Below are 15,253 nucleotides of genomic sequence, written 5' to 3'. Positions count from 1 at the left end.
GTCTTTGATGTCATTTCACTTGACAGGAGGTGAAATGTGTACAGTAATCTCAGATGACAAAGGTCTTAAGAAGATTTAAGAAAATCAACAAAACCCTTTGCATTAATAAAAGGCTCTGCACTTGGAACAACTTCCTACAGTATATGTGACACACTGTACTACATGATATTACCAAATGTGTTTTTTTCTATTGCCATACGTTTGATATTTGTTTTTATTTTATTTCCAACACATTAGCCCACATTAAAACTGTAGGCTACTATTTATCAAAATCTTTTAGGCCAGGACCCTTGAATTAACTGTCTGAGATCAGCCAAAATGTCAGAACTCTCACTCAGCTCTTTTTCCGGCTATCGCAAGCTTTATGAAAAGGTTCAAATCTAAAGTACGTCACTCACAGTCAAAGTTATTAACAAAGTAATTGTTTTTGTGCAAATAAATTAAACTTTAGAGCGCTGTTGATATGTAGACCGTTTTTTTTTTTTAGATAAAATCAACGGGGAAGAGCTCCTGTGCGATGGTTTTCCACTGCACCCTCCATGAGCAGGAGCTATTTCTACTAGTGTGATGCATCCTAAAGCATAAACGATCTTTTCCGTGACGCATATTTAGCGCGAAACTCGGTTTGGGAAGCTAGCTAAAGTGAAAGCCGAGAAGTTAGAAATGAGTAAAAAGGATAACGGTAAGAGTTAGCTTCATGTCAGGATGTTTTTTGGGCTGTATCTGACACTCGTATCGAGCGAACGACGCTCGTTTGATTCCACCGATAACAAAGATGTAGCTATAAAGCCATCAGCTAACGTTAACTACATATCCTAAAACATATAAGTTACGCTAACATTAGCTCTCAAACATAAGGTGAGCTTACTCCAAATAGGCTCACTTTTACAACATGATACATTTTTTTAAAGCACCTCACGTGGGATCTTTTATTATTAATTTACATAAAATAAGTTATATCTTCATTGTTTACCAGTGTCGTAGGCTCACTAAGACCTCACACACACAAATATGATAAAAAAAAATTACGCATAACGTTAAAAGTGCGTCAAGGAACTTTAAAAGCCACACAACTCTAGTTTTCATTTCTAGCTATGTTTGAGTTACTGTTATATTAACTTTAAGCACCATGTGATCACTTTCTGCTGTCATCCACAGGCACGTCACTCATCCTTGCCTATCTGAATGAGAAGAACCGACCCTACAGTTCTCAGGATGTCTTTTGCAATTTACAAAAGCAGCATGGATTGGGCAAAACGGTGAGATTAGTGCTTGTGTGTGTGTGTGTGTGTGTGTGTGTGTGTGTGTGTGTGTGTGTGTGTGTGTGTGTGTGTGTGTGTGTGTGTGTGTGTGTGTGTGTGTGTGTGTGTGTGTTATTAATTATTGATTGATTGCATATTTGATTCACCAGGCAGTGGTCAAAGCCATGGAGCTGCTGGCTCTAGAGGGCAAGATAAAGGAGAAAGCATATGGCAAGCAAAAGATTTATTTTGCTGATCAGGTTAGTCCGTTCATCTGAAATACAGTATTGTTGTGGAAAGTAGGCACTGAAAGTAATGTATGCCAACACTGCTGTTTAGAATAATCTGCTGCTGCTAACCTTCCCTACAGTCTCAGTTCAAAGATGTGAATGATGCAGACCTGAAGGCGATGGACTCTCAGATCTCACAGCTCAGTGCAGAGATGCATTCCCTCAACCAGAGCTGCAGACAGCTAGATTCAGGTGTAGTAAACTTGTTCAAGTTGGTTCCTCCAGAGTGTTTTCACAGAGCCTACACAGTACCAAGATATGTGCATTGTGCAGTTTTAGGCCAGCATAAATGATTTGCATCAGTTCTCGATGCCGTGTATAGGGATGTGTTTTTGTTGTACTACATTCTGAAAAGGGGGTGTTGTGTACATTTGTGTGAAATCTCCGCTAACAGAGCTGAAGGAGCTCAGCAGCTCTCTGACAACAGAGGAAGTGATGTCAGAGATCAAAGCGCTGAAAGCAGAGTGTTCAGGCTACAGATCGCGTGTGGAGAAGATAAAGTCGGCCACAAATCACGTCACACCAGAAGAGAAAGAGAAGGTTGGGAATGCATTTATGCTTTCTCATTACAGCAAAACCTCTTAGGAAAAGTAGTGACGATACCACTGTTGTTGTTTTTGTCTGTTGATGTACACTATGGTGGTTCAATGCTCATATTTTGATTTACACAGGTTTACAAAGAGCAGAATGCTTACGTGAAAGAGTGGAAAAAGAGGAAAAGACTGGTAATGTATATAGAGCTGCAATGATTAGTTGATAATAGAACATGACAATTTGCTGTTTTTGTCATATATGACAGTAAATTAAATATCTTAAGGTTTTGGACTAGAAGTCCGATAAAAAAGTAAAAGATGTCACTTTGGCCACAAATAAATAAATAATAAAAATAGTCAAACATTTATTTTAAGTAAAGTACATTTAAATGAGGGCCACAAAATAACTGTATTTTGCAACTGTAGCCCCTGTACTGCCATATTTAAATTATTTAAAGGTCCAATGACATGGTGCTCTTCGGATGCTTTTATATAGACCTTAGTGCTCCCCTAATACTATATCCAAAATTCAGCCTTGGTGCAGAATTACAGCCACTAGAGCCAGTCCCACAATGAGCTTTCCTTAGTATGTGCCATTTCTGTGTCTGTAGCTATTGAGGAGGAGAGGGGGGGGGGGGCAAGGTGGATGTTGGGGGTGTGGCTTTGACCAACTGCCACTTTGCTCGTTTGAAAGCCATGATGTCCCTCTTTCTAATGGGCAGGCCAAATTCTCTGGGCGGGCAAAGCAGAGAAATGGGAGGCAACCTTGCTCCTTATGACCTCATAAGGAGCAAGATTCCAGATCGGCCCATCTGAGCTTTCATTTTCTCCATTATACCCAGGGCTCGGTTTACACTTATCGCCATTTCTAGCCACTGGGGGACCATAGGCAGGCTGGGGGAACACATTGTTAAAAAACCTCAAAGTGAAATTTTCATGCCATGGGACCGAAGTTATTAAATAAAAAAGCTATATTTTGTTCCTCCGTACCTATCAGCACTAGTATTATAAACAGTAGATGGAAGAAAGGAAAGGAGTTTTGTAGATTTGGTGACAAAAAGACATTCATTGTTATCGTAAAATTACAAGCTGTTGCCACTAAATTCTCAAACTTTGTTGTTCTTTGATTCTCTCAGGCTTCAGACATGATGAATGCAATCCTGGAAGGCTATCCTAAGAGCAAAAAGCAGTTCCTGGTGAGTGGAACAAGCTCATAAAATCCACTTTCCAAAACTTAACTTCATGCCACCATACCTACAGTATGTGTGTTTTGCTTGTGTGCCAATGTTTTTTGTTCACAGTACTAATGAATAATATATGTGCTGTTTCCCTCACAGGATGAAGTTGGAGTGGAGACTGATGAGGACTGCAAGGTGGTTGTTCCAAGTACTTGAAAGAAACAGAAAACACTTGTTCATCCACTTCATCAATGCAAGCCTGTGCAGTGCTTAGCTAAGAATATAGATTATACATCAGAGCAGTCTGAGCCACAGCACATTCTTTATTTATAGTCTCTCTCTTGAACAAATAGTACATCTTTAATAAAAGTTCAATGGAAAAAAACTTCCACTGTAATTTAAAGTATATTTTTACAAAAATAGCTGTCATTTTCAAGACACTAACACTACGTCACATCATTACACAGCACTGACAGATGCTTGATACCTCATAGGCAACATTGGTTTAATTTTGTTTACGTTTTTAAAGCCGTAAAACCAATCCTGAGCCTGTGATGAAAATGTCAAAAATCATTATTGCTTGGAGAGCTGTAAGTTCTTTGTTCATATGGTTAAGTCCATATTTGTGCCATGTTTTTTGAAAACTTCATAAAAGAACCACAATGTATAAAGCATGAAGGGTTATTCATGACCTTCAGGTATTATGGAGGGTTGTCATGTTTTCCCCCTCTCCTTTGTTAATCATCCTTTGTACTGTTTAACTCTGTATTGCTTCCAAGTTATTAAATGTTCATGACAATAACTTGTGCTAAAAGAATTTCTCCAACAACAAAAAAAATCAAACTCCACTCTTTTCTTTTAACTATCTTCAAATATTAAAGATATTTTCTTGCTGCAGAGATGGGGACCAGTGCCCAGCCATATGAGTTGTCCTTTTCTGCTGCACTTTTATTTCCATTTTAATTGGGGAAAATGAAACACGACAAACATTCAATATCTTTCTTTACATAGGTCCACTTCACTCTTTGGAAGGTGAGATACAGTAGGTGCCTCTTTTCTTTTTAAAAACTATCAAAGACAATACTTAAAGCAACAAGACTGGATACAAAAATTAACACTTCCCTGTGATTAAAGCAACAACATTAAAGCAATTCTGTATCAAATAGATTAGTCATTTGTATGACAGATTTTACTTATTCAGATGATGGAAACAAAGCCATCACGGAAATTAGCTTTAAGTTAAATCTTTTTCAATTCATTACAGTGACTATAAATCTCAGTACAGTGATGGTTTTCACAAAGTATCAGCCCTGAAGAGTCTGAACATTTTCCACTTAGTGGTGTTGACTATTCACCATTTTGAGTAAACTGTTACTGACAATAAAAGCCACTGACAACCAAAGTAAAGCATGTGGTCGTGTTGGTTTTAAAAAGGACTGAAAATTAAATATGACATTTACGTCAATTTAAGTACTTATTGTAGAGTAAACTGCAATCTGAAAGGTTAATCAAAATCAACATTTTGTATTTAACATCTCCTAAATAACTAAACAGAATTTCTTCACAATGTGCAGTGAAGCACAATCATGTTTAGTTAGTTAGTGTGTATATATATATATATATATTATATTTATATTTATTTATTTATTATGATTAAAAATCATAATGCTGTCTACATTGCACACCTGTCACCCATGAGATTACAGCATTTTTGTCAGCTTGTCACAGTTGTGTTAATGGGGGGAAAAAAACTCCCAATTTTGTCACAATAAAAAGGTAGAAGAGTTTGTTTTTAAACCTCAGTACTAAAATGCTGAAGCGCCATAGAGCGTGTTCCTGATTGCTGGTAGGAGAAATGAGTTACCCTGCAGTAGTATAGTATTTAACATTGTCTGCTACAGTATGGTTCAAGAGTGTTATGGCTGACTCCAAATGTTTGTGCCCTGGAGCTGATAGGAGCCCTTTAGATAAACATTAGGCTCCCGACATATGCTTGATGTAACAGAGGGGGTGTGGGCTCATGAGTTTTTACATTTTTCATTACCCTTCTCTCAATTCCCATTGGGTTGATAGATTGCAGAAGCAACACGATCAATCAACTCAATCTGTAAGAGGAGTCTTGGTTTTGATTTATTTAAGGGCAACTCCAGTTACTTCAGACTGTGACTCCCAACTAAATGCACACTGTCTTGTCTAACTGATGCATTCATTTGCAAACTGTTATATTTTGTGTTTCCCCTGCATTTCTTAGCAGAACAATAGTAAGAACTATGAACATTCAGCAGAGGCTGGAATATACTCAGCTATCTGTATGTATGTAGACTTAGAATCAGAAAGTGGTCCCTTCTGATAAAATATGTGACCGCTCAATCCAATGCAACTTCTCATCCCTGCCCATAGTGGGAGGTTGAGGTAATCCAATTGCAGCCAGGGAGTCACTGATGAGCTGAAGGGAGTGTAGTGTGTGGCCTGAGGCTGATTGAAGTTTTTTCTCCACCCTGAGAGGCCAGAGCAAGCCCAAAGTCAATTTTCTGAGGAGGTAAGTCCAGAGGTTTCACTCAATCAATAAAGCTGACCGTTGAGCTGCCGGAGCACTCCTACGACAAACTCCCTCAGCGTCTAAGAAAGAACAGAAGAAGCACACAAACTGTCAAAATCTCGGCATTAACAAAGCAACACTGACCATTCTCACGGTGTCTGATCTGCTGTCAACAAGGCGTTAAAGATATTCCTTACAGAGCTTGAAACAAAAACAAAAAAGTTGCAGTACAATTAAAGGAAATCAGGTACAACAAGACAAGAGGTACAAAAAAGCTGGTCCAAAATTTGCTAAATTGTTAGCGAGAAAACTTCAAAAACAAAAAGCTGATAACAGTTTTTATAAAATCAGAGACCCAACTACAAAGACCCTAGTACACAAAAGAGAGGAAATACAGACAGCTTTCCAAGAATATTACAAACAACTATATACTCAACCACATTTGGAAGAGGGACAAAATATTAGACATTTTAGACTCTTAACCTAGAAGTTCAAAATGATAAATTGTTAGCACATATAACACAGAAGAGTCATGTCACCGGGACCGGAAGGATTCTCATCTGAGTGGTACAAGACTTTTAGGACTGAATTAAAACCAAGCCTCCTCCACATATTTAATAAAGCACCCACCCACGTAGAAAGAGGCAACAATATCAGCTATACCCACAGAGGGAAAAGATATATTAGACTGCGGCTCATTTAGACCAATTTCAGTTCTCAATGTTGATTATAAATTATTTACATCGATTCTGGCAAGAAGAGTTGAAGAAGTCCTTCCGCTGATTATTCACACAGATCAGACTGGGTTAATCTCACGGAGACAAACACATGACAGTTTCAGACGCTATCTAAACATACTAAGCTGTATTCAAGAGCAAAATATGCAAGCTTTATTGGTTAGTTTAGACAGAAAAGGCCTTTGACTCAGTGAGCTGGGAGTGTACAGGGTCCTTGAAATTTTTTTTTTTTATAAAAATTGTTATTTAAGTTATCAGCTCTCTATATAATAATCCAACTGCATACATTAAGATAAATGGTCATCTATCAAAATCATCAAATTAAAATGAGGCACAAGACAGGGTTATTGTTGAATGTTACCACTTCTCTTTGCTATCTCTATACTTCGCCACTGGCTCAATGGATCAGACGAAACGACAGTATCAAAGGAATTTGCATAAATAATGAACACAAGGTGGCGCTATATGCAGATGACATTTTGATGTATTTAAGTGAACCTTCTGAATCTCTTCCTGAACTATTCAAACTATTAGAAACATTTAAACATATGCAGGATATAAATTAAAAACACACATTTTATAAACTATATAATAAACTATACTCCACCAAAAGCACTACAGGATAGGTTCCATCTGAGGTGGGACCAAGCGGCAATAAAATATCCTGGAATATTATTACCAAAAGAAATCACAATAGTTAAAAAAATAAATTATGACCCACTCCTAAATAAGATAAAATCAGACATATTGAGATAGAATTCTAACCCATTCTACCCAATAATTGAATCCATTAAGATGAATATCCTCTCCAGAATCTTGTTTTTGTTTCGGGCTCTCGCCGTGGAAATTACAATTAAGGAATTCAATGAATGGGATAAAATTCTCTCTCTTTATCTGGCAGGGGGAAAAAACCAAGAGTGCGGCAATTCAAGACACTGCAACTCCTGAAAAAAGAAGGTGGTATGGCTGTCCCACATTTGAAAGATTATTTCTACTCAACCCAAATCAGGCCCTTATTACATTTATGTAATCAAGATTATACTGCAAGATGGAAGGATATTGAAAATAATTTTGATTAAAGACTTCCCTATTCGGGCAGTTTTAAGCAACAAACAGTTCAAATAATAGATAAATTGAAAAATCCATGGCTAAAGTTTTAACTCAAAGTTTGGAACACAATTAAGACAGAATATAAATTATTGGATAAATTATGGATAATCACATCTAATTACCCACTTTAAACCCAATCAACTAGATCTTAGATTTAAAACATGGATAGAAAAAGGGATCACGACATTCTACTCACTTACAAACAATGCGCAACTAAATGACTTCCTAACTTTAAAAGAAGAGTTTTCTTTAGACCAGGTATATGCAGTTACATAATTACTTTGACAAATGATAAAAATACCCAATAGATTTGGACGATCCGGTGCTGAGAGAAATTCTAAGAGCATATTCATGTGAATCTAACAAAGGTACTGTTTCTAGAGTGTATAAAGGTTTCCTTACAAAATAAAACTTACTCTACAGATTATATCAAAAATAAATGGGAAAGAGTGGGAGACCTTGAGATGACAAAAGAGGAATGGCATAGCTACTGTGAACTGCAAAGGAAATGTACTAATTCAGACACATTGAGGGAGTTTGCATGGAAATGCTTAATGAGATTTTTTTATTACGCCAAAACAGAAACTTCACTACACAGGTGAAGACACTAGAAGTTAGAGAGGCTGTGGAGGTTGGGATGCAAACCATTGGCATATATTCTGGGAATGCCCAGGGTTAAAACACTTCTGGTCAGAGGTACATAAAATAATGGAAGAAATATTTTACACGAATATCCTGAACCACTTGGTATTGACAAAGCAAAGAAAAACATTACTAGACATTACCCGACAGTAGAAGAATGGGCAGATACGACCAATAACATATACCTAATGGAAGAAATAACCTTCTCACTTAATTTACAAATGGATAAATTCACTAAGGATGGGGGAAAAAATGGGTCTCCCTCATGAAAAAGACACAGACAGAATTTGTTTGGTTATTATATGGGCATGTGTGGGTGTGTGTGCATGTGCTAGAGATGCACCAATTACAACTTTCTAGGCCGATTCCGATTTCCGATTTTTCACTGAGTCTGACCTGCCGATACCGAGTTTAGCCGATTCCGATTTCATATTTTCTAACCACTTTACAGCACACACAAATATTTATTTTCTATCTTTTCTTTAATAGAACATTTTACATTTTCATAGAAAATTTTTTGAACAGATAATCGATCACTATAAAATAGAACAATATAAATTACTCCTGGTGTGGGAAATTCACACACATCTAAAGTGCAATGTTAGAACCATTTCCTTCTTTCCACATCCAATATCTAACTAATATAACAAATAAAAATAAAATAAATATAGCCTTGCAATATAAAGATATTTCTCAAAACACACGCAGGCCTGTTTGAACGTCAACAGTAACGTTACCTGAAAACAAACGTCACACAGATGATTTAACGTCACCGCTCATTTTACACACAGTTTAGCAACAAAACTAAACGCTGAGGGAAGATTACTATGTTTTTAATGTTGGTCTGGAGCGGTATGCACCCCCACTAACCTGGAAAGTGTTTTAAACAGTAACGTTAATACAGCGTGTCGGAGGAATACAGCGTCTCTCTTTTATTTTTTTGTTGCAGCAGTCAGGGTGCCCAACACTATTTTCCGATAAACCGTAGCTGTCATATTTCATGGGACCCGAGTGAGTGCGGTTTTCATGTTCCAGTTGTTCAGCCTTAGAGGGAGAGAGAGAGAGAGAGAGAGAGAGAGAGAGAGAGAGAGAGAGAGAGAGAGAGGCTGACTGTTCGCCTGAGATCAGTAGAGCGGACTTTATGAAATTTCATAAACAGCTGATGGAGCGGAGGTGCGCTGATGTTGCGCGATGTTAATCATGCGGCGCCCGAGTGAATTTGACCGGCATAAAATCGCCATATGTCAGACTGACCGGCAGGTCGCCTAATACGTGCATATACATTTTTATTTTTTTTCCTTCTTTTCTACCTATTTAAATATATATAAATATTTACCTATGTATGTAAGAATAAGTGCTTTCTTATTTTTATTTTTAATGTATTTTCATGAATATTTTTTCTTATTTAAAGGAGAGAAACAAGAAATATGAAGAGGAGTATCGTGACCACGTTGGTCTCAAACAGTGATAATCACACTATGCGTATTGTTACTACTCTATGTAACCAACAACAAGAAAGAACTGGCAATGTCATGTGTGTATGCAATACTCAACAAAAAAAACAAAAATACATATATTCCTTACATGTGGCTTGCAGTGCTCCTCAATCCAGCTGAAAACGCAGGCGGAGAGTTCTTGAAAGCTGCTCACTGAAACAGAACTGCTAAAAGACTGGAACAGGGAGTCCATGATGCTCTGAAAGATGTTGAACTTGACCTGGTCAGACACCTGATCCTCTCCCTGCTGTGGGTGGTTCTGGTGGGCCTTCACTATGTGCTCATAGTTCCTATTAAGAAAGACAATCACTGTTCACAGGCATCACAAAATATGCAATTTAATTCATGGCCACAACTAATTTAAAAATAAATGATTAACTTGAGCTAGATTAATTGGTTTTCCGCCACAGCAAGTGTCACATTAAAAATGTAAAACGCTGCATTTTAAGCTTTTATTTGAGGATATTTTGTTTCACTTTTTAATTTTAGATCCGATAGTACCTTTACAATGTGCTGTTGCAGCGCTGCAATCAAAGCATTTCTAACTCAAGAGTTTTCTCTCTTTGTACAAGATCAGCATTTTATTTTTTTTTAATCCATCTTTTCATCTGTCTGGATGCAGAACAAGTAGCGAGGTCTTAATTTGCCAAAAATTTGGGACTGTAGAATAAATTATACCAAAAAAGCTTGGCTCAGAAAGTATGTGAACCATTAGCTCACGTTTTCATGATTTTCAGCGCCATCACTTCTTTCCTTAGTACAGAAACTTCCTCCTCTTGCTTCTTCTTTTCTTTATGAAGAAAATGGATGTAGTCGATTGCTGCAAACAAATACAGAAATGCATCCGTTAGTGACTTCTTCACTCCACACAGATTTAATCCATTTTCCCAGAAGTGTTGTCCCTTCACAACCATTGCCCGTATAACAAAATGCTGCTACTTCCTCTTTATCCCCATATAAGGAAATTTGAGCAAGTGCAGATATCTCTGCTGCGTGATATTTTCGTCTCCATCTTTCTATTAAACTCAAGTGATCTGAACATGCTAATTTATATGTATGCCCTTTGTTCTTTTCAATTATTGTATTTGATGTAGGGCTGCACGATATGAGGAAAATATACGATAATGTTGTTGAATGTCACGATAACGATATTACACACGATAAATAAACAGATATTAAAGTGAACTCAGTTCTACTGCTTTCAGTATCCTGCTAAAATACAACCAATCGTTGTGGAATTTAAAACAAATACAAGGAAGTCTTTTATTGAACAAATTTAACATTATATTGAATATAAAAAGGCACCACAAAAAAAGAATGACGGTTACATTTTAATGTGCAGTTTTCTATTTTCTTTCAACTAACAAAAAAATAATCTGTTTTGTGTATATCGCGATATGTTGCAATGTATATTGCGTCAGTTGATATTGCGATGACGATAAAAAAACAATATATTGTGCAGCCCTAATTTGTTGCTTGCTTTGTGTAATGTGAGCATGCATGTATTATCTATTGGAAAACTAGATAATAATGCCACTGCTGAAAGTTGGGACAGAAAACTCTGACCTTTACTGACACTGCTATTTACTATCTTGCCCTAATAGAGATAGTGAGATGTCAAATTATGTATTAAATACTATTACAATTACAAACATCATTCACAAGGGTGACCTATAAGTGTTCAACTAATAACATCACAACTTACTTTTCTGTAGCACAGTAGCCTTGCTGATCTTCTGTGCTCCCACTGCAAATTCAGACTGCTGCTGGCAGGTTGGTACTATGGACTGGAGGTCTTCGTAGCCTTTCTTACGTTACAACAACAAAAAATGTACTGAACAAATGAAGTTATAAAAACATACAGTACATCTCTAAATCTTTTCAAAGGTGTTTGTTATGTATCTGCAGTAAGTCACAGAGACACACATCCTATTTGCAGTCTATTGGAGCCTTACCTTGATAGCATCCCTACGCTTCTGCTCAGCCTGTGTGTGCGCTTGTCTCCGTCGATCTTTATACGAGTCCTTATAGGACGTCTCATGTCTGTAGTCACTGTCTTCATCATCTATTCAAGAATATATTAACACTTAGATTAAGAACTTAGATTAACATGCCCCTAACCTGACTGTGACATGGAATACCACTTGGCATACTGACAAATGTGAACTATTTTGTTGTTAAATACAACATTTTGGAAACATAATGAGGATTAAGCTAATTTTAGTTGGTCTAAAGCCATAAAACGATTTTTTTTTTCTGGAGACTGGAAGATGAATTTATAGATTTTCTTAAAATGCATATCCTGGAGCTTCAGTCTATATTTCTTCCATCACAGAAATGTAGCCTGGACCACCAGAAGCTGATTCATGCTTCAATCAAGTTCAATCAATGACTGTAATGCACTTTAAACTCGCCTACACTAGACATTATTCAACGGAGGCAACTCATAAAAACCTGCTGACAGAATCTTAAAGCTATGAAGACTGAACGCAGTTCTGAATGCACTGCATTTTATTAAACACATAAATACACCATATATACTCCTTTTTAAAGCACTCCATTAGAATTACGGTCATTCTATATCGTTAAAGAGTACCTACATGCAGGGTCCAAAATTACCTTTTTTGTCAACAAGCCAAATGGCTAGTGATTGTTCAAATTGTACCAGCCACAATAGATTACCATTGTTTTTTTTGTCTGGTGAGTGAATAAATCTACCAGCCACATGCATATTTCACCAGCATTTGGCTGGTGGATGGTGTTAATTTTGTACCCTGCCTACATGCCTTGTAATCGTTATCATAATAAGTAGGATGACTGCTTTTTACTTTTATAAGAATCAGGAAGCAAAAATGAAAGAAAGCAGGCCATGTCATCCATTTAACAATGTGCTTTTACTTTGAATAATAGGTGATATACAAATAAGACATTTTATTCTTTGAAATCCAATTTAAAATATTTAGACTACATATATTATGCATTACAGGAAAGTCATTCGAAGTGAAGCACAGTCAGTGAAGCAAACATTCAGGCAGCAAAGCAAACATTCACATCACAATCTAAATGCACAAATTCTCTCTTAAAACTGTCAGCCATGTCAGTTCCCCTATGTTACACACATAATACCTGTATTTGGTACTGAAGAGGCACTTGTCGAGCCGATGCTGTTGGCCCTGGATACAACTGAACCCTTTCTGACAGTTTCAGCAAAGAAACCTACACAACAAGACAGCAGACATCAAAAGGTTTTACACTGCAAGGCCAGAAACAGATTGGCATGCTAATCTCAAAAAACACAAACACAAGGTCACCATCACATAGCCTAAATATCAAATTATATGACAAACAACAGGATGTGATCTGACTGAATACTCACTAGGGTCAAAGCCACTGTCGCTGAAAGCACCGTCTGTCTGCCAAGCCATCATCAGACAACAGAAGATAGAAAAAAAAAGAGAGGAAAATAGAGGCTGATATGCTGGAATAAAAAGGGCAAAAATCGTGCTGCCCTAAATACGTTTACAATAGACCCAATAGCTAGCCTGCCCGATGGACAGCCTAAACCCCCCACTGAGCATTGCCCTCATTTGTCCAATTCAAGTATGCATGAGGGAGAAGAGGCACACCCAATCAGTACTTCAATCACAGATCCACTGTTTGATCTAGCTAGGGCACCACAACACAGTAGTTACTTTAATTTGTACTTCTCAAAATTGGTACCAGTTTCTTTCAAATATTTTTATGTAATACAATGTATGTATTTATAATTACAGGATGTAAACCCTAAAAATGTAATTGCAATACTAAGTCTTGCTACATGTTTAGAGTGTTTGCCCATGACTACTCTGACCAAAGGTTTCACTCTCTCTACCTACAACGAAATCATATTAAAAGGATCAAATGTTGCCCTCTAAGATAGTTTGATATGGTTGATTCAACAAGTTTAACTTAGGAGTCCCTGACATGAGTAGAATTAGGAAATATCTTTTTACAGCTGCTTTTCCATATTAACGTAACGTAGCTAGCTATATCATTATCAGATACGACATTATATGATTATACACATACATCGTCTGGTGAAAAGCTGACTTCTGACAAGGGAAGTTGGACCAAGTCATTTCCTAATATATAGTTTTCTGATACCACACCAGAGTTTCGCCCAGGTTGAATTTATATGTGGCGGGGCTGCAAATAGCAATGAATTTACAAGCGTACTAATGGAACATTTACTGCACCATTCTGGCAGACTATACTACAACAAATTTGCACTTCACTTCCAAATTGGTGTTTGTAAGAAATGCAAAAACAGAAATATAATTTTAGGTGGGTGCAAATCTATTTTAAGCACGAACGAGGAACATGAGTTGCCCTTAAGGACGTTTTGTTTACTTAGCTAGCTAACTAACAGTAGCTAGCTGCAAACGTCACATAGCTAACGTTAGCTAGCTGTCGAGCTAACAAAGCCAAGCTCCTCCACAACGTTAGCAACACTTGAACTTATAGACATAACAAAGTTTGTCACTTATCAGTGCTGTCACACGGCAGACGTAAGAGTCGATTTACAAAATAATTTAGGCTAACTAACATCAGTTACTTACTTTCCAGTGGTCCTCTGGCGACGTTGTCGGGTCCGTCATTTTAGAATGTAAAACAACTAATAGCTCTGCTGCCTTCGCGTGCTTCTCGTAAATTCCTACTTTCTTCTTTAAAAAAAAATAAGTTGCCAACATCTCATCTCGTTCTTTCAGATATAATAATAATAATAATAATAATAATAATAATAATAATAATAATAATAATAATAATAATAATAATAATAATATTGTACCACAATCAGTTCCCCCAATGGACCCAATTCGTGTGCACTACCAACAACAGGTAGGCTTAGTCATGAAGTGCAGTATTTATTCATATACATCTTCTTCTTCTTTACAGGGTCCGTGGCCGCTGCACTCCTTTAAAACTTGAATATAGCCTATCTGTCTGTTCTGACGTTGAGACCCAATATGTAGCAATTTCCGAGGAGACAGCGAATGCAGCAATCATACATGTAGTAATTGGCTTCAAACACAGAGAGACGCTGTTGGACACATAGACATATTGTTGGGCAACCGTCTCTTTACACTCACTTACATGCAGACTTCCAAATCAACCTGGTCTCACTTGAAAGAAAATGACCAAAACAAATGTAACCCCAGGCCCATGTAATTTAAGCTAGCTCAAGAGAATGAATGGCTCCAGTTTAGTGAAAGTGGATTCCTGGTAAAATGGGAGAACGTTTCCTTTGCCTGTTGGTTCATTTTACATCTGCACCTGCTTGGTTATCATGTTTCCTTAACCTTGGACACTCTTTCTGCTGTATTCCACTACTGTGCTACCTTATCTTACTCATCATTCACCTACTGCTTGAACGACGCACACAATTACCATATTCATCTTCCACCCTGTTCTACACCCCAGCTTCTGTTGCTGTCATGCAAAGGAAGT

General features: G+C 37.2%; 2 protein-coding genes across 2 annotated transcripts; one reads left to right on the top strand and one right to left on the bottom strand.

Annotated features, from left to right (window-relative positions):
- The first annotated feature begins 552 nt into the window (after positions 1-552).
- LOC120574956 (PSMC3 interacting protein) lies at positions 553-4,044 on the top strand. The gene is made up of 8 exons (XM_039825482.1): positions 553-682; positions 1,159-1,259; positions 1,412-1,501; positions 1,612-1,723; positions 1,926-2,071; positions 2,203-2,256; positions 3,201-3,260; positions 3,402-4,044. The coding sequence occupies exons 1-8, from the start codon at positions 664-666 to the stop codon at positions 3,456-3,458; spliced, it is 639 nt and encodes a 212-aa protein (XP_039681416.1). The 5' UTR covers positions 553-663; the 3' UTR covers positions 3,459-4,044.
- On the bottom strand, positions 3,548-14,452 carry mlx (MAX dimerization protein MLX). Its single transcript, XM_039825481.1, has 8 exons — positions 14,365-14,452; positions 13,143-13,179; positions 12,893-12,982; positions 11,722-11,831; positions 11,472-11,574; positions 10,487-10,586; positions 9,855-10,056; positions 3,548-5,861 (listed from the first exon to the last, which is right to left on the bottom strand). Exons 1-8 carry the CDS (start codon positions 14,401-14,403, stop codon positions 5,805-5,807), a joined length of 738 nt encoding a protein of 245 aa, XP_039681415.1. The 5' UTR covers positions 14,404-14,452; the 3' UTR covers positions 3,548-5,804.
- Between the last annotated feature and the right edge of the window lie 801 nt (positions 14,453-15,253).

This window comes from Perca fluviatilis, chromosome 15, assembly GCF_010015445.1.
Source record: "Perca fluviatilis chromosome 15, GENO_Pfluv_1.0, whole genome shotgun sequence".
Lineage (NCBI taxonomy): Eukaryota > Metazoa > Chordata > Actinopteri > Perciformes > Percidae > Perca > Perca fluviatilis.
Note: the sequence above shows the minus strand (reverse complement) of the source record. Positions and strands in the feature narration are given on the sequence as shown.